The sequence below is a fragment of the Microcebus murinus genome, chromosome 6 (assembly GCF_040939455.1).
Source record: "Microcebus murinus isolate Inina chromosome 6, M.murinus_Inina_mat1.0, whole genome shotgun sequence".
Classification (NCBI taxonomy): domain Eukaryota; kingdom Metazoa; phylum Chordata; class Mammalia; order Primates; family Cheirogaleidae; genus Microcebus; species Microcebus murinus.
In genome coordinates this window covers 49,925,698-49,946,736 of record NC_134109.1, presented here as the reverse complement: position 1 = coordinate 49,946,736, position 21,039 = coordinate 49,925,698, and the positions used below count along the sequence as shown (strand labels likewise).

General features: G+C 32.4%; 1 protein-coding gene across 2 annotated transcripts in view; it reads right to left on the bottom strand.

Annotated features, from left to right (window-relative positions):
* The window catches only part of MDGA2 (MAM domain containing glycosylphosphatidylinositol anchor 2), a 777,981-nt gene that overhangs the window by 367,105 nt on the left and 389,837 nt on the right, over positions 1-21,039 (bottom strand). The window contains exon 3 of one of the 2 annotated variants that reach the window (XM_076004050.1): positions 6,824-6,998. In XM_076004050.1, the coding sequence (XP_075860165.1) occupies positions 6,824-6,998 (175 nt within the window). The remainder of the gene's footprint in view (positions 1-6,823; positions 6,999-21,039) is intronic. The other variant, XM_012746557.2, reaches the window with a different exon arrangement.

Here is a 21,039-nt window from a genome sequence, read left to right as displayed (position 1 = left end):
AAATTATTTAATAAATTCCTTTAGAGCCTTACAAAATTCAATGGAGCTATATTTTGAATAGACACTGAAATATTTGCTGAATGAATAAATGGTCAAAGTTATTTTTAAATATTTTATTCTAAACAATGTATAAACAAATAGTAGTGGAGGTTAACCTGGAAGAGTTTTATTATAAAAAAGGTTAGGAAAAAAAATGAGTTCTCAGAATGTGGCACCAACAATCACCATGCTATTGTCTATCCTTGATGTATGAGATAATATCTTTTTAATCAACTTTACTTTTCAAATATCAAGGAATATTTTTAATATTAATTCTTATGAATAATTATAGAAAAATGTGAGCATAAATCTAGTCTTAAGTTTTAGAATTGATAATGATCTTCTGATAAAATCTGGAATGAAATAAGTTTTACTTCTGGGAGCTTAATAACAAGAACCTCCAAGGTAAAATCTTCAAATCTATATTTTATGAATTTAGAAAAATCAAACTATGCATGCACACAGTTTAAAAAGCCAAATAATTGTACATAAAACAACCTTAGGCATTTCCAATACCCATAGGCAACCTTTTCTAATGCATCTCTTAACTATTCATCTTTGAATAGTTCTAAATGTTTCATATTTCTAAATGTTTAACTGCTATTTATAGATTATATTTTTTCAGTTTCACATTGCCTTTAACTCTCTTGCACTAAATCTCTCCCATTCTCCATATATTTATGTCATGCTTTTGTTTAGATCAAGTGTTACTGTTATTATGACTATGCAAGTATTCTTTACAGTTGAACCTTGTAGTATATTTTGATTACATTTCATACAATTGTTTTTGCCTTTCTTTAATAACTCCCACATTGCATACGCACCTATCATTACCATATTATTAAGCTTTCTATGAGAAGTGTCAAGTTCTTCTCTAAAACATCACGTAACCAATTGCATCTCTTTCCTGAAGATATCCTTCACGGTGCCTCCCTTTTCCAGTTTCAGTCTGCCCTGGTTGATTTTGAAGCCCAATGCACAGCTATTGCCATGGTTCCCTGCCTCATTATCATCCCAAGATTCCCTTCAATACTCTATATATTCCCTTCAATACTCTATATACTATATATAAGCCTCCTATTTTTTCGATTATATTTCTTTCCTGGTTTACCTCATAGTTTGGGAGAAATATATCTAAAAGTAGTGTCTTGAGAGGGTCACATGAGAGAAAAAAATTTGAAATCTTATAGGTCTAAAAATGTCTTTCTTCTTTGATATTTGAAAAAAAAATAGCCTATGCATAAACTTCTAGTTTAGAAATAATTTTCCTTCAGAATTTCAAAACCTTTACTCAATTGCCTTCTAGCCAGATTTCTATTGAAAAGATATGTATGAGTCATTTCGATTCTTAAGTTTTTATATGTGAACATTTTGGAGAAAATAAAAACACTTTGGAAATGTCTTAAGATCTTCATTTCATTCTTAATGTTTTAAAATTTCATGTTGTTATGTGCTTTGATGTACATTTTATTTATTCCATTGTGCTAGGTGGCCAGGGTACCTTTCTAATTCAAAACACATGTCCAACTGCAATGAGAAATTTTCTTAATTTTTTTTAAATTTCTTCCCATCAATTTTACCTGTTTGGGATTCTTGGAATTCAAATGTCAGAGCAACTGGATTAATTTTCTTATCTTGTCTTTCTTATATAGTGTCCATTTGATTATTAAATTTTATTTTACTCCCTAAAATTTCTTCAAATTTATCTTTTAGCCCTTTTATTGATTTTCATTATTATTTTTAATATTTTAAGAACTGTTTGATATTCTCTGAAAATCCCTTGTTTATATTAATATTTACCCTTCTTGTTACATGAATACAATATGTACTTTTTTCTGAGCGTGCCAATTATAAATATCAATAATTATGTTTTGCTTTTTATCTTAGCTCTCAGCATTTTCTCATTTCCTGAATGCTTTTTCCCATTTCTTTGCCTTGAGTTCTCTCTTTCAGAAGATTTTCCTAAATATCTAGTCAGCTGGTTCATTCACATCTAAGAATCAGTTATAAAACAGCTTATTGGTAGCTTTGTTGATCAATAGTAAGTTTCATTTTCAATTTATTAGCTGAGCTGTTCCACCAAGATCCCTAGTTTTCAGGATCTGTAACCTTTTTTTTTCTAGAGTTTGTCAGTTTCCCTAGAGAGGAATCCTCCAATCTCATGTTTAGAGGACATTAAACCAGATGACCAGCATTCTCAGAACCAGATGTGAGAAGGGGCTGAGATTAGTATGCAAACTTTCACTTAATAATTCTGGTTGAACTAGAGTGGGTTGTCTTTTCTTTTAAATGACTTCAGATTTCTTAGTTCAAAGTTTCTCTGGTTTAGCTTCTCAAAACATTTTATTTCTAGTATTTGAGGGGTGGTGACAAGAGACTTGGGATAATGAGGTTAAGCATTGAGCTATGTGAAACATAGAAGGAGATTTGGTGTAACTCTTTTACACAGACTTTTGACCAATTCTTTTCTTTTCCAACTCAACTACACCTTCACTCTAAGAGCTAACTGGTGACTCCAATTACTGAGATTTTCAAGGGTTCTAGAGCATGAGTACATCGAGTCCTGTTCTCCACACTGACAGGCTTGATTAATGCTTTCTTTGGTGTCCTAGGCAGTGACCACTCCTTAATCTAATTCTTTTTCTTCAGAATTGTTTTTCTGTCATCTATTCTTTCATATTCTCTATCCCTATTGACATATGTCTTTTTTATTGTTGTTGCTTTATTCCTTTACTGTTGTCTTAGCACAGCTTCAGGGAGAAGATATGAAAAATGGACGTGTTTAAAACACTCTCAGAATATATTTCGTCCCCAAGAATAATCATTATAATTGATTAGGTTTTGATCAGAAATATTTGTATATATGACCAGATCTGACTTTGAAAAAAAATTAAACCACTATGTGGGTATGAAATCTACCAGGCCATAAATATGCTGGGTTTTTTTTGTTTTGTGTTTTTTTAGGAATTATATGTCAGAGAACTAATAGAATGCTTTTAAAATTATTTCTTTTTTAATTTCAGAGTATTACAGGGATACATTTTGTGTACATAAATTGTTTTTGTATAGTTTGAGTGAAAGTTTTATGGATGTCCATCAAGGAAACAATCAATAGAGCAAATAGACTACCTACAGAATGCGAGAAAATATTTTTATGCTATAAAATTCTTAAAAAATAAAATCATAGGTCCTATAAATTGAGGAACATAATCATAATAATTTCTCAAACTATATTCTGGATTAAAATAGCAAAAACTGCATTTGGTAGTTCTTTAGAAAATCAATATAGCTCAATTTTTTTTGTACTAAAAGAAATTTTAGAAAATTATCTAGGAAAAAGTTGCTAACATAGATTAATAAATCGTTCTAAAGTGACCAAAATGTTAATATAGCTTTAGAAATATTTCAAAATATTCATGTAAAGGAAGTTACTTCATTTGATATCAGTTACCATTGTAGCAAGTTCCCTTTTTGTAACTAAATTTCATCATCAAAATAATGAATGGTTAGTACTAAATTTCATTTTAAGTAGTTTTTCACTCTGAAGTTTAGAAACTTATATTGTAACATGGGATTTAATGAGAAGTATCCATTTTTACTATTATAAAAACTATCCAAGACTACTGATAGCATTGCATTAATACATACATTATATATTATACATTAATACATCATAGGGCAGTTTCTAGAGACAACCTATCACAAGACACTCAAGGATAAATTCTTATACTACTATTGTTTTTGGTAAATCTAAGTTACAGTCTGCCTCACTCTGGTGTTACAGAAGATTATTTAAGTTTTATTGTGTGTATATTTTGTTTTTATGTACATCCTGTTTCCAAATTCTACCAAGGTTTATGAATATTCCACATGTAAAATCAGTTTAGAAAAAAAAATAGAAATCTAAAATGCAGAGGATACTTCTAAAGCCAAGGCTCTAATAGAAAAATCAGTCCTATTATTTTAGCATTTCCTAAAACAAGGCAAATAAAATTGTTCACTTGTTTATGTTTTATAAAAATGATTATCTATTCAATCAAGCAATCCAACATCAAATCAAAATCCAAGCACAAATGAATTTTAAGTATTATAATTCAATTTTAGACACCAATGTTATAAAATGTTAACACAATATTAATAAACTAGTCATGTCCTAATTAACAATGGTAGTACATGTGTTAAATTATAAAGATTCATGTAAAGAAAACATACTTGAACCTAAAAACTCTGGTCTTCAATCAAAGATATATTTGGAGCATATGAATTCTTCAAATAGGTCTAGTTGTTTCTATTATGAAGTATTCTTATCAGTCAAAACATGTTTGAAAATTGACTATTTAAAGGAATTTATTAAATCTTCAAGCATAAGCACACCTTAAAAAGTATGTCTAGAGTTCCATATTAGAAAGATCTGCTCTGGAGCTGAAGATAAAACATTCTCTGGATAATTTATATTAGAGAGATGTCACATTTATTTAGAAAGTCCAGAATTTAACAAGTTATTTTCTCAAATAATATTTTTAGACAGCTTTCTAATAAATTCTAGTCACCAAAAAAATACTGAAGATAGTACTTCCATATGATATACATCACAGTGATATTTCACGGAAATAACAGAACTAGATATTTGTGAAGTCCAAGCTGTGTGAGAAAAACCCCAAAGAAAGTCCAAGGAGAGGAAGGTGGCAGAGCCAGTGCCTTCAGGCATGGCTGCATGGAAGACAATTTAAGCCTGAGTAAACTAACAGGGTTTGGGAAAACTGGAGGCAGCAGCGTTATTCCCAACAAAGTGTGCAACATGAACTAAGATGCTTAGACACAACCCAGCCTGGAAAGCAAAAAATATGAACAAACAGAAAGAAGTAAGGATAGTGCAGAATAGCACTGGAAAGGTTTTGTAGTAAAAGGAAAAGGGGAAAATATTTTTTTTAAGTCTCGGAAAATGTGATTTCCACACTTTGTATTAAATTTTTTAGCCCAGTAATACATTTTTAAAAAATTATTAAACCTATTGTGGTAGCAATGTAGCTCACAATCCCATAGTCAAAACCTCTGGGGAATGTGTTTCAGAAATTTTCAGATTTTAGAAAATAATATAGTACGTGTATCATATAACACACCCAACAGGAACTACAGCTATATGTGTAACCAAATACATTTCCTGACCAAAGTATGTGATTATTCCTACAAAATAGGGTAAATAAATAGTATAAATTTATTTTCTATTTTTCTATTCAAGTCATTTCAGGTTAGATTTTGCCACCAAACTAGTTCACCTTAGGTTTTGTTTTTTTACAAAAGTCACACACAAAAAAGAGACAATAAAACAAAACATACCCTTTCATTTTCAGAACTTTTTAGATTTTAGAATTGTGTTTAAGGTATTAAAGAGGTACATTTTAAAACTTTGTGACCTAAACTACAATAACAAATAAAGCAGAGGTATGTATGTACAATACAAAGTTACATTATAGACATATTGAATTCATTTAAATCAAATTTAGTTTAATTGAAAATTGTATATGAACAAAAACACTAGAAATACTTAGTCAAGAAAAGAGAGACCAGGAACTATATTATTGTTAGGACGTATACAGGTATGGTCAACCTGTGCACCCATAATTATATGGAAAGTGTGGTGCATGGGATGAAGGTGCCTAAATTAGGTCAGGAGGTGCCTCAAGGGCTAGAAGATACAGGAGAAAATGGATCATGGGACTTTTCTCTAATCCTTTCCAGTAGAGAAGCAAGTACCTAAATATGGAAGGCAAATCACAAATGCAGCTTGATAACCCACTTCTCTGTCATCTGAATAACTAAATGAGACTCAACATGAAGTCAGATAAATGGACCATATGTAATTTCAAGATCCATCCTACCTATGCAACACCTGCCCTACACTAAAAGAAAGGAAATAGGGAAAGAAAGGAAGTTAGGCAGAAAAACAGAAACTCTTCACTTGTTACTTAGGTCTGAATTACTTTAAAGAGAGAAAAAGATATAATATCTTATATTCCAATATTAGAGACTTAAAAAATAAAATGTAAGTTCTTGCAAAAACCTAATAGAGTGATAAATCTGTGAAAAAGTCCAAAGTAATTGTAAGCCATTGCTTTGTTTTGGTGGGCAAGAAAGTAAGGAGACCAAGATTTTAATATATTTGCCAAGAGCAAAAAGTACGAAAATGAAACTAAAAATGAAAACAAATCAACAAACACTTTTTAGGTGGCATAGCACTGCTCAGGGTTGGTGTTGATTACTTTCAATAGGGTTGGATCCAAAAACAGACTATACACAGAGATTTTTCACCATTCACAAACTAATTCAGATTTCTCTGCTCACATAATGCATATTAAAAAATAAGTATAGCTGTATTCACACACAGGTAAAATTAACAAACACAAGTTAAAAGTATATATAGCATGACTCTTTTTCATAAAAATATAGAAATGCATGTATATATTTATATATAAAGATAAAAAGTAAATACATTAAAACACTAGCAGTTATTGGTGGGAGTACCAGGAATATTTATTGTCTTCTTTTTAATATTTCTAAATTTCCTAAATTTCCTATGATGAACATGTATTATTATATCATACAAATTATGGCATTGTTATTAAAGATTTCTTTTTTCAAGAATGTATTAAAGGAGATATTATCTTATACATTTTTCATTCTGAACTAAACAGAACTCTATTTATGGTTTTTGAGAAAACTATAGTTGTAGGACAAAAGAAACTCATACTAGGCTTAATCAAAATTTTCTGGGAAATTTACTTACAGTACACATCCACTCTGATTGACTTTATCGCTGGGGACCCCAAGCCATTCTCTGCTTTACAGTAATACCGGCCTCCTTGGTGTCGCTGAATATTTGTAATCCTCAAAGTCTCATTGAAGACACTTGAGTCTTGGAATCTGTCAGAGGCACTTCCTGCTGTTTTGGTCCACCTGATCTGAGCAAGCATCAACAAAGATTGTTACTTTAGGTTGGTTTTCCCACAGAAAAATCAAATAGCAATTACTCATTTGAAGAGTTTGCTTTCAGAGAGAGCTGCTATATTGCCTCTCCTGTCAAATTATTGAAAATTATTAAAAATTTATAGACATAATTAAATAAAATTTTAAATGTAACTTCATCATTGCATAGTGTATGTAATTTGAATGCAGTTGCATAGATTTCATCAATAGACTACTCAATGTGGAGAGCAATAAAAATTATAATATAAAGGGAGTTAAATATCAGTAGTGCATTGAAAGATGAATTAGTTTCCCCTTTTGCTGAGAACTTAATTTTTTTTTCATATTTTCTAAATGTTGTGATATATTTTTTCCTTATTTAGTCCAGGTAGGCTCTCATTTTATTTTTGGACATATTTCATTATTTACTTAAATTTCCTATTTGATTTGGATAGTTTAGACATATTACCATAATGGCTTATTGAGATTATGTATAATTTTAACACCTGGTTGTTAAAAGAGGGTTCTTTTTTTCTTTAATAGCTTTGCTTTAATAAGCCCACAAATGATTTATCTGTTTTGATAATTAGAATTCACTTTACATCAATAATTATTCTGAAAAAAAGTGTAAACTTTTTCAAGGAGAACATTTCTACTAAACTACCAAAACACTCTAATATCTAAAACATTTCATTATAAACAATATCATTCTTTTAAACACAGCTGTGTACATCAGACTTCATTTTGCTAGCAATAATGACTGGCATTCAACTCAAATTTTGTGTATTTTAGTTTATAAAACCTGAACAAAAGCTACATGCTGATAGTGTAGAGTGATACAAAATGGAAAGTAAAAAGGATTTGATTTTATTTTTCTCCTTGTTCCTGCTATATATTTTTGTTTGACTTTATTTTAAAGTTCAGAAATGGCCAATAGACATTCTCTGGTCAGATACATATGACGAGACATGAAAAATGAAATTAAGACTGATTCTTCAAAATTTAAGTCCTATAATATCACTTTTGTCTATGTCTATTTTTATACAATGTTAATTAAAATTTATAATCTAATGGCATTAAAAGTATCTTTAAAAAGTTCTCCATATCATTGAGAAATCAGTATAAATATGATAATGTTTGCCCTTAATTGGAAATTAAATGAAAATGATATATAGAGATTAATAAAAATTAGGAAATAACAAAACAAAATACCAAATATTTACTGAATATCTTCTAACTACATGAAATACACAAAGAAGTAAATGGGTGATTCCTGGATTCAAGCAGTTTACAAATTTATTACTAACATGCCTATAGAAAGAAAAAAAATAATTTTATAAATTATGTCAAAAAAGGGAGCATACTCACACTGTGATTTAGCAACTATCTGGTTAAAATTTCTCTTACTAACATACTTGCAGAGGAATGCAGAAAAATGAATCTACTGCATTTGTAATAGTATAACATTGAAAACATAAATATCAAATAATAGGGAAGTGGTTATAAATTGACTCTAAAATTGAATTGAATTAAGTCATTAAAAAATTAAAATACAAAATGTATTATTAAGTTAAAAAAGACAAAAAGCAAGAAATAGAAGTGAATATTCTCATTTGTATAAAAAAGAGTATATGTGTGGATATGCGTGTGGATATATTATTGATATGTTTGCTAAAATTTCACAAGGAAACATATGAAACTTAACTCTATAAATGGGACTGGGAGTAAGAAGAGGATATTGAAAATGTTTTATTTTTTAATTTTTATTTTAAATTCTTATTTATGCTTAATTAATTTTATCATGAACAAATATCATTTATTATAAAGTCAAAAAATGAAATATAGTTCTCTAATAAAACATAGGAAATAGGGAACTTAAATAATAGATTAAGTAGAGAGGAATGCAAATATTCACATAGGAAAAATGTTCCCTTTTTCCTCTTACTTTTTGAAAATAAATATTGAAAATAAATATTCCTGAGTGATTAAAGACATACATTTCATTGGGAGGGCTTTCCAAGCTATACACCTAATTGATAAGAAACCTCCATAAATGTCTAAGAAGAAAAAATATAGACTTCTAGGCAAAAGGAACAAACTATTATAAAGTGTCAGAGCCTGCTCATCCCAATGTTAACTCTTCCCTTCTTGGACCCCAAATTATTAATCACTACATGGTTGCCCAGAATAAAGACATTTCCCAGCCATCAGGTCAGCTACAAGCTGGCCAGTATGTTTCATGCAGAAATGTCCTTACTAGGGAAGCAGCAGTCCACATTTTGCATATTGCTGCATATTTCTACTGGCTTCCATCTTGAACCATGAGCTGATTTGGAATGAAAGTCAAGCACAAAGAAGCAGTAAAACAGAAGAAATCTGAATACCTAATACCACAGAGTTATAGGTTACCTGACCTGAAAAATTTATAGCCCTGGTATTCTACATTAGGACTAATAAATTCTATCTTGTTCACTTCTTTTTCTGGGTTTTCTGTGACTAACAGCCAAACCTAATTCTAACTGATATGACTGGAGTGGTATGGGAGGTCAGCTTGTCTTTAGGATTCTAATCTCCAATGATGAAAGCTCAAAAATAGTAGCATGGCATCCTCCTTTACTGAAAAAGATGGGAGAGGGGATATCGCCCAATATTTGATACTCATTCAAGATCTTATTCACCTTAGTGTGAAAGAAAAATATTCATTGCTATGCAAACATTCAGTAATCTCAGGTTCAAATAACCCCACTTGACAAAAATACTTGAAACAATATTCTAGACACCCAACAAATGAACTGTGCCTGAGGCCTTCAGATTGGAGAACATACAGAAAGACACATGGTGGGGAGTGGTTAGTACATGTACATTTAATGGATAAGTAGAATGTGCCTGGATAATATACAATTTAAGTACTAAATAAGGTTTCTTAAAACCAAAAGGACACAGAATAAGGGGATTTGTAATAACTGAGCAAAACCTAGGAGTTTGGGGAGGAATGGGTACAAAAATAAGAGGTAAAACTTTTAAGATCTTGTGGGGATGGAGCAAAAGGAGAGGAGAGAAAGTCATTCTAGAATAAGTCATTCTAGAATATTAAATTTAAATTTTAATTAAATTTTAATACTAAGTCATTCTAGAATATTAAATTTTAGGAGAGTTAGAAGGGTTAAGAGTGTACATCTGTGGGAGAAATGGTAGGTATCTTGCTTACAAATAATAATAGAAGCATAAATGTCAATTAAAAGAATAGGAAAATGCAGTTACATGCATGGAAGAAAAAGTGAGATAAAGATGAAAGATGAAAAGAACAGAAACTTGATAAAATAAGCAAAAATAGGACAAAGGAGAAAGAGAACAATATAATTTTAAATGGACCTATTTATTTAAATTTTATTTTTAATTGATAATGAAATTTGTATATATTTTTAGGGTACAATGTGATGTTTTTATCTATGTTTACATTGTGGAATGATTAAATCAATCTAATTAAATCCATCGCCTCACATACTCATTAATTTTTGTGGTGACAATATTTAAAATATACTCTTTTAAGCAATTATAAAATATACAATGTGTTATTATTAATTATATCACCATGCTTTGCAATAAGTCACTATAGAGTAAGATGGAACAGTTATATCAGCCATAGACTAGATGTGAATAGATTTAATTCTCCCATTAGAAGAGCCAATTAGATTGAGTTTAAAAGTTAAAACAAGCCTATATGCAGTTTTCCATACACACACACACACACACACACACACACACACACACTCTAAAAAAAAACCACCAAAAACAAGGTAACAATAAATGATTGGAAACCAAGACTGAAAAAGAAGGCATGGATGAAGTCATAATAGGAATATGTAAACTTAAATCAATCAGGAATGACAATATTTATAAACAATGAAATTAAATTAATAAGAAACTTGTAGCTAAAAACACTAACAGGAAAAGAAAGTCATTACTATATGTAATGTTAAAAGTCAAAAGCAAAAATATATTGTTGTTAATTGGTATTCAGTAAAGTAGAGAGCCACTAAAGCAAACATAACTAGGAAGGGAAGAATCTGAGAAATATGCAGTTGCAATATGAAACTCCAATACTCTTCTCTGATAATTAGGCAGATCTATTAATAGATAAAACATTTTTTTTTATATTAAGTTGAGAAGATAGGGAGAAACTGAAAAAATATAAACAATAGGTATGGTTAAAAAACTACAATGAGATATCACGTATTTCCAGTAAGAATGGCCTTTATCAAAAAGTCCCAAAACAATAGATGTTGGTGTGGATGTGGAGAGATAGGAACACTTCTACACTGCTGGTGGGACTGCAAACTAGTCCAACTTCTATTGGAAGCAATATGGAGATACCTTAAAGCAATACAAGTAGATCTACCATTTGTTCTAGCAATCCTATTACTGGGCATCTACCCAAAAGATCAAATGACAGTCTACAAAAAAGACATCTGCACTCGAATGCTTATAGCAGCACAATTCACAATTACAAAGCTGTAGAAACAACTCAAGTGCCCATCAATTCATGAGTGGATTAATAAAATGTGGTATATGTATACCATGGAGTACTATTCAGCTCTAAGAAACAATGGTGATATAGCACATCTTGTATTTTCCTGGATAGAACTGGAACCCATACTACTAAGTAAAGTATCCCAAGAATGGAAAAACAAGCACCACATATACTCACCAGCAAACTGGTATTAACTGAGCAGCACCTAAGTGGACACATAGGTACTATAGTAATAGGGTATTGGGCACGTGGGAGGGGAGAGGGAGGCGGGTATATACATAATGAGTGAGATGTGCACCGTCTGGGGGATGGTCACACTTGAAGCTCAGACTTGTGGGGGGAGGAGGGTAAGGGCATTATTTGAAACCTTAAAATTTGTGCCCCCATAATATGCTGAAAATAAAATAAAATAAAATTAGCATCTTTATATCTCAAAAAAAGTATATACAAAATTTATTCATAGAACTATGGATTTCATTCTTATGTCCATTAAGTCATTAAAATATGAAATGTCTGAATTCAAATCAGAAGAGTAGTTTATTACATTTCAAACAAGAAGCAGTACAGTTAATCAAACTATGCACCTAGACTACGGCACAGTTTTGCCATCTTAAACAGTTTATGCCAGCAGCAAAGAAGCCTAAAGAGCCAGTGGCTATCAGATCATGAAAGGTGTTTTCCACAGCTTGTTGAGAATTGAGTATTTCTCCTTGCAAGACGTGCTCCAAAGCCTAGAAGAAGTGATAGTCAGTTGGTGCGATGTCTGGTGAATATGGTGGATGACACAGTTTGAGCAGCATTGTGTGTGCAACATGTGGTCAAGCATTGTCTTGCAAGATTGGTCTTTCTCTGTTGACCAATCTCTACTGCTTAATCACAAGCACCTTCATCATTTCATCCAGTTGGTTGCAGTAGACATCCACTGTAATAGATTGACCAGGTTTCATGAAGCTGGAAAATAGTGGAAAATATCAGCGCTTGACCACCAAACAGATGCCATTAGCTTTTTTTTATGAATATTTGGCTTTGGACTGTGTTTCGGCACTTCATCTTATCCAACCATTGTGTCTAATGCTTGTGATTGTCAAAAGGAATCCATTTTTCATCACATGTAACAATTGTGTTAATGTACAATGTGTTAATATAAATGGTTCGCCTTTATGTTGTGATAGCAAAGAAAGGTAAGATTTGAGACAATTTCACTTCTGATGCTCATTTAATTCATGTGTTACCCATCCATCCAGCTTCTTTACCTTGCTTGCTGATTTGTTTCAAATGGCCCAATACTGTTGGAATAGTAATGTAAAACCTTGCTGCTAATTCACACATAGGTTCAGTTGGATTCACTTGCACTACAGCTTTCAGTTCATCATTATCTACTTTGATCTCATGCTGCCCATATGGCTCCTTTTTGAGATCAAAATCACCGGAATGGAACTACTCAAACCAATGATATACAGTGTGCTCATTAGCCACATACTTTCCAAATACTTCATCAATATTTCGAGCTGTCCGCACTGCATTGGTTCCAGGATGGAACTCATATTCAAGAATATTTTGAATTTTTTATTTATCCATGGTTCCTCAGAAATTGCTCTAAAAATGTGAAAGGTAATCACAAGCTAAATCATGCATTGGAAATACTAAGGATGTACCTTCACAATCAAAACAAAACAAAAAGTGTCAAAGTGAAATGTCAGAGATATCAGCTGTCAAATTTAGTGCTTAAAAAACTCAGACATTTCATACTTAATAACCTAAATATTTACAAATATTGATCATGTAGTTGACAGCAAAGAAGGCCTTAATTAATTAAAAATAGAGATAGTACAAGCCATGTTATCTAGGCTTAGTTCAATACAATCATAAATAAATTATCAAAGGATGACTAATACATGGAAATCCAGTCATTGTTCAAAGAGAAAATTAAAAGGAAAATTTGTTACTATCCAGAAGCCAATGAACAGAAAACCATTTCACATAAAAATCTGTGAATACAGTGAAAAGAGTACACAGAGGAAAATATAACCCTTAAGTACCCTCTATATTAAGCAATGAATGAATGAATAAATAAATAAATAATCTCATCTGAATTTATTTTAATGTAATGTAGACTACTGGGCTGTACCTTAAACTTCTCCTTGAGTTAAAGAAAGAGGAAGAGACAAGAAGTGTCTTTTACAGAAGGTGCTAGGAAGCCACCTCATGACACTCTGCTTGCATGACATAGTTACATCTCCATGCTTAGCTATTAATACAAAAACGGCTGGGAAACTAAAAAGTACCTCCCTCATAACCCTTTGCTAAAATTTGATAGTTTCTTAACTCTGGAAAAAGAATAGAATGGATATTTGGGGCTACTACTATTAGTTCCACAACGGGAACACAATATATCCCATTTCAGATATGCTATATTATTAGATATTCTTTGTGTTTAAATCCTCATAAAAATATAACATGAGACAGTCATCTCTACAGAAATAACATACAACAAAAAGATAGATAGAATTTAGGAAATACTTTTTTCTTTGGAACTCTCTTCCTAATCTGTAGAAACAACATGGAGATCCTCTTAGGCTACAGAACATAACACTTAGCTTAGAGTTATCTAATTACCAATAGACAGTTTTCTATTTTGTTTTTTGACATAATGATACTTCTGAAACATCATTGCTTTTATATAGCCTTAAATAAAGTCACTGTTGACTGAGATAATCTTTGGAAAATATTAAAAACCTGAAGCATTGATCAAAAATAGACTTGGTTGATTCTGAAAAGTATACTGCATAGATGCTACAAACTCAAAAAGGACTTAGACTTTGACAGTGCTGAGACTTCTACATTCCATCCTTTAATTAACCAGTGAATGAGGATTTGTAAAATGAAGCTACTTTCTATCAGTTGCCAAAGAGTTAAGCCAAACATACTCAGAACAATCTGAGCTTTGTCCCAGCATTATTTGTACTCTGCAGGAAGACCCTTCATCTGTAAAAGAAGGCCTGAGAAAAAATAAGATAAACATCATCTGATCTCCTGTAATCATCAGGATGATCTATCACCAAAGTCTTTGGGAGCTAAACCTAAAAAGTCAGTTGCAGAGTATCAACCTGAAAGAGTATTAAGGAATATCTATGGGAGGTGATTATGAGCAGAGAGAGTTCATTAGAGTTTTGAAAATAAGGGTTATACTCTTTTCCTGCACTGATAACAGGGAGAATTACAGAGGAAATACGTTCTTTTTGAATCACTTAATACTATAAATAGAATTCTGAATGGCATAGGACTCTAGATCATACAAGTTCAGTTTTTAATAAATTGTATCAGTCTACAATAAATTATAGCAACATGTCACGCTTGCTTCTAAATCTGATTTTATAAAAAGAACAATTTTCTAACAAAGCAACACAATTTTAACCTGAAAATTTCTATACTGTATGCATAAAACACTATGTTTTTCTACTATGCCCAGAATATTAGGTATCACAATTACTAATATTACTATTAACACTACTATTAATAATGTTATAATATACAATTTAAAAACATTTCTGAAAGTTAAAGTCACTATTTGATACATGCAGATAAGAAGCTCACGGCAGCAATGACTAACAAAAAGGAGAAGTCTGAAGAACAAGGGGGTCACAGGGTAGGTCTCCTCACCAGCCAGAAAATAGGACGGTAAAGGAGAAGGAATCATCATGAAAGATGAATTAGAAACAGAAGGAAAATAGCGGGTTGAGGACATGGTATTTCTGTACACTAGATAGGCCTTAAGGCAGACAACACTAGATTTTCTGATCTTTTATTTTTGACTGTGGGTTTCTTTGTATTTAACCTATGAGGAATTTATTCACTTCTTGTGTGAATAAACATGGGATAAACCAGATAAATTTAGTGTTTATCTTAAACAGTGTCAGACTTCCTGTATGCATATGCTACACTACGGCAAGGCCTCCTAGAATTATTTCAAATCAGAGATGAAAAAAGAGGGTACATCTTGGTGCCAGTGTTTATACATATGAAATGCTGGGGGTTAATGCAGATTGCATCAGGAAGAGGTTTGATTTTGTAGTACAACTGAGACATTTCTCTTGAGCCCCAAACAGCTATTAACAGGATCTTACTTTCTTAAAAGATTACAAAATGCTTTGACAGTCCATCCTCTGACTTTAATCTCAATAGACACTTAAAAGCAGAAATTTTTTTCTCCCCATTTTACAGCCCCAGTTCTTTCATGACCACGACACTGTGCTATTGTACACTGGGTTCCTTTCCGAACGGAGAGTTCTCCTTGTTTCCTTCATTTACTATCTAGTTAAAGTCCTTGGATCCTCTAGGAATCACTTTATTAGAAAGTCTTTCCTCTCCCATAAAGATCTATTATTTCCTGTTGCCATGGCACCTGAAATTCTGTCTGTGAGTACTTATCACATGCTATAGAAATGAGCTGTTTATATGTCGTAGCAAATAATTGGTGTTCTGCTAGATTTGCATAGATTTCTTTACCCTTTTTATATGTCACTAGAATTCCTTGTTTCTCATGGAAGAAGGTCCTGGGGATACAGAGTCACTTTGTTCTCAGAGGTAAATCCTTGGAAATCTCAGGAGTTTACTCCCTACCTCAGTGACTCTGAGTATGATTAGTGAGTGAAGGCCAATGAATGATTAGCATGACATATAAAAGCCCTGCTCTCCTGCCTCCGGTTGGGACAGATTCTGTAGCATAATTTACACTCCAGAGTTCTGTTGCAGTATCAGGCTGAAGCTAACCTCCTCGCCCAGCTTCCTCCCTTTCCTCTCCTGCTCTCTTGTTCCATGGTCAGTATCTCCTAAGGACATCTCCTTCATAATCACCTCAAATGCTATTCCTAAAGCACTAAACCTATGGCTTGATTTGTTTTGCTTTTAATAAACTCTAAGCTCCTTACAGCAAGGACTGTTCTTGCTCTTGGTACCTCCAGCCCAAAGAATCCAGTCTGGACATAGTAGCCATTAACAAAATCATTGTTGCTTGAATGGATTCCTGGCCTTATAATTCTGTTTACAATACCAATATGAATTAGATAAAATCCCACTCTACAAGACACTCACAATATAATGAGTTTCAGTTAATTGAGATGTTGATTTTTTTAATACATACTTCTTTAAATGGAAGTTGAATCTACTCATCTACTTTCATTTTAGAACATACACAGCAGGATTTTTATTTCAATTCTACAATTTTGATGAATTTATATGAATTCATCTAAATGTTTTTGCACATTCTTCTTTATAAGCATAGAATTATACTCTGAACAGGGGTGGTTGAAATTAGAGGAAAATATCAAATGATAACTTTCTGGTGTCGTATTTTAAGTTACTGAATTAGCAATTAGGATTAAACAGGACTAAAAGAAAGTTGGATAAATGTGAAAAAGCGAATATATAAAGATAAATTCTTTCAACAGAACTGGTGATAGTGAAGAAAAAATAATATAAAAATAAAAACAAAAGGGCAAAAGATATGAGCTATGAATTAGTTCATCATAAAACCACTCAAGTTTTAGAATAGACATACACTAGTAAATGAATCAGCAGTGCAATACAACTAACTGGCATAAAAATATAAATGTGCTCAATATATTTAAATATGACTAAAATTTAAATATTTTCATTTTTTATCATAACCCAAATTGGTAAGGAATGAATTTCATGTAAGCTCTGGAAAATTGTAAAAATACTCTCCAAGTTTCCCATAAGGCAAATGGAAGGAAATTTGTTAAGCTATTTCTCAACTAGCCATTCCTTCTTGATCTCCTTTAGTTGTTCCTACTCATCTTCCTGACCTCTGAACGGCTGAGTACTTTAAAGTTTGGTCCTTTTCTATCTTTGCTCACTTCCCATGGAGTCATCCCATGGAGTACTTTAAATACCATTCCATTATGATGACTCCTAAATTGGTATCTGTAGTTCAGGCCTATCCCCTGAATCCCAGACTTGTAGCCACCGACTGCCTGCTCTCCTCCTCCAACATAACATGTCCAGTCTTTCTCCTCTCAATTACTGACACCATCATCCTTCCAGTCATTCAGACCAAAAGCTTGCAGTCCACTTGGATAAAAGGAGAGTGACAACAAAGACCCAAAATCATATTATTAAATCAGTTCCCCCAAAGAAACATACTATACCTGTGATAGACTTTAAAATATGTTTTATAACTTGAGAAGTAGTAACATTGTCGTTTACTCGACTTTCATGTCTGTCAAGGATTCCCAAGACCACACCTAGGCTTGATGATCCACAGAGGATTTGTGGGACTCATTACACAGGTGGTCCCGGCTTATAATGGTCCTGACTTGTGTTTTTTCACTTTGATTTGTTGACTTTATGTTGGTGTAAAAGCGATACACATTGAGTAGAAAACGTACTTCAAGTTTTAAATTTTGATCTTGTCAATAAATTACACGAGATATTTAATACTCTGTTATAAAACAGGCTTTCTTTTAGATAATTTTGCCCAACTGTAGGGTAATGTAAGTGCTCTGAGCATGTTTGCTCAGTTAATAATGTTGAGTAGGTTAGGTGTATTAAATGTATCTTATCAACTTGTTTATAGGGATGTAACCCCGTTGTAAGTCAAGAAACATCTATATAGTCATATTCACGACTATAATATATTACAGTGAAAAAAGACAACACAAAATTAGCAAAAGGAAAAGGTGTATGGGGAGAAGTTGGAGGGAAAAGGGCATACGCTCCCAAGAATCCTCTCTCCATGGATTCACACAGGATGTGTTTAACTTTTAATTATGACAACTTTTATGAAATGTTGTCTTCCAGGGAAGGCCGTTAGGGAAGCAATGCCTGGAGTTTGTACTGGGGACTGGTCATTTAGCCTCACTTTGCCTAGCACATGTCAAAATTTCAATCTCCTAAATGTAAAGCAAATGTTCAGTATAAACTGTACTGTTGACCAAAACAATTTAGGCACAGTGTGAACCACTCATCAATTAGAGAACGCTGGGATCTCTCCTGAAATCCAAATTCCCAGATGCTAGCCAAAGGCCAACCTTACAAGCAGGTTCCTGTAAGGATAGTATTTTCAGGCATATTAGGTTAATTATTTTTGCACACATGTATACCATGTAAACAGAAGTGTTCCGTGAGCATTCTGGTCCAGTTCCTTAAAAAGAGAAGGAAATGGGACAATTTACCTTTTCCCCTTTCCTTCCTTGCTGCCTGGAATTCAAATGTGATAGCTGGTGCTTCAGGATCCAATTTAGACTGTGGGCCTACTTTAAGGTAGAAGTCTTGTGCTAAGGTTGAGTCCCTGGTGAAATTGAGTCCCTGGTGAAACCATGAAGCCACTATAGTATCTCAATATCCTCTTTTTTTTTTTTTTTTTTTTTTTTTTTTTTTGAGACAGAGTCTCGCTTTGTTGTCCAGGCTAGAGTGAGTGCCATGGCGTCAGCCTAGCTCACAGCAACCTCAAACTCCCGGGCTCAAGAAATCCTTCTGCCTCAGCCTCTCAAGTAGCTGGGACTACAGGCATGCGCCACCATGCCTGGCTAACTTTTTCTATATATATTAGTTGGCCAATTAATTTCTTTCTATTTATAGTAGAGACAGGGTCTTGCTCTTGCTCAGGCTGGTTTCGAACTCCTGACCTCGAGCAATCCGCCCCCCTCGGCCTCACAGAGTGCTGGGATTATAGGCGTGAGCCACCGCGCCCGGCCTCAATATCCTCTTAACTAGACTCTTTTTCTATGAGAGAACTAATATCTATCTTGTTTAAGCTAATATTATTTCTGAATTCAGTAAGTAGCAGCCAAATAATCATGGGAAAAATGTTAATTAAGCAAGAAATAAAAAATACATTTTTAACATTTGAAGATCTTATAAATATCTCTGTTTTTTAAATGCAAAATAAGGAAAGTAATGCCCTTGGAGAAACAGCTAAAACTACCCACAGAAATAAAGCATATTGCATGCATTAGAAATGTTATTATATATTAAAATAATCTTAAAAATTTGAGTGGCAGTTCATGAGAGAAAAAATAAACTGTTGGTTTGAAAAAATAAATCATTAAATCAGGACTTTAATAGCTTAAAATGGAACATCACAACTTAATTATCAATATGTCATTTTTATGGAGGGAAAGGTGCTGAAATGACATATAGTATATTTCAAGCACATTTTCATTGTAATGTGAGTGAATAAATACAGGAGAGTATTCAAGTTTCACTGTAATGTTTCTCCCAGAATGTTAAAAGCTCTTCCTAATTTAAATTTAGCACTTTTACACTCGCTAATCAATATTGATTTACCACAAATTTTAGAAATTAAGGATTTTTTTAAGTGTTACTACTGAACAGCAATTCCATCTTCTCCTTATGAGTTTCATACGGGATTTTTTTCACCATCATTCTCAATCTTGTTGAAAGTGAAGCGATAATTTCTTTAATGATTTTTATAATAGAATATAATCTAAAATAACAGTTTTGCAGATACCACAGAGTATTAGATATGTTATAAAAAATAAATTGCTCTATTCCACTCACTCCAAGACAGCACTCTACTTAAGTCATATTCGTAAGGTAACCAAATGAACTCCTGCCATTTAAGGGACTAAAAAACGGCACCAGCACAATAATAGAAAAATGGGAATATCTTCAAAGCCTATAGGCTTGACAGAGATGCTTATAATTATAATATTTAAGTATTAGCCTAACAGGTAAATTTAGTCAGACTTTACCAAATACAGCTCAATTCTACTTCATATTTTCTAACAATTCACCTAAAATCCCTCCCAGAAAAATTATATTAAATTTGCCTAAGAAATATTATAGAGTGAATCATCTGCCCCTCTACATTTTTCTAGGCATCTGGAACTGGAAAGAGAAAATCAACATATCCAATTCTTATGAATATATTTTCAATCGTATGAAAAAAAATTTACCTCATATTTTGCAACCAAAACATTTGAACAGTTAGAAAAATAATTTTAAAAAAAAGAACAACACATTTTATGGGCACCTTGCAACTCTTAGAGGTGTTAAATGACCTTCACACGTAACTGTCCATTTACAACTTCAACTCCATTCAACACCCAGGTGATTAAAATCTATTAACAGGAAGATATGCAAAACTAAACTGAGGCATAAGAAAGAATATACACGAAAGAGGACCATTTTAAATGTTTGTATAAGTGGTCTCATTTTAGGACCTGTGAATCAGGGAACATTAACAGTCTGCTATTCCTACACACATTTAAAATAGTTCAGCCCACTAGATTAATGTCAGAGTTAAATATTATAAGAATTTATATTTAACATCTTTCATTTTGAATAAAGTTTAGAAAGAGAAGAAATGGGGACTAATCTTTTGCTGAATTCTCTACTGGACACATTTGCCTAATTGGCTTCATAAAGATCTTACCAGTAAATATTTTTAATCTTCAATTTGCAGATGACTAAATTGAGATTCAGAAAGGTTAACTAACTTTTCTAGGACTACACAATTAGTA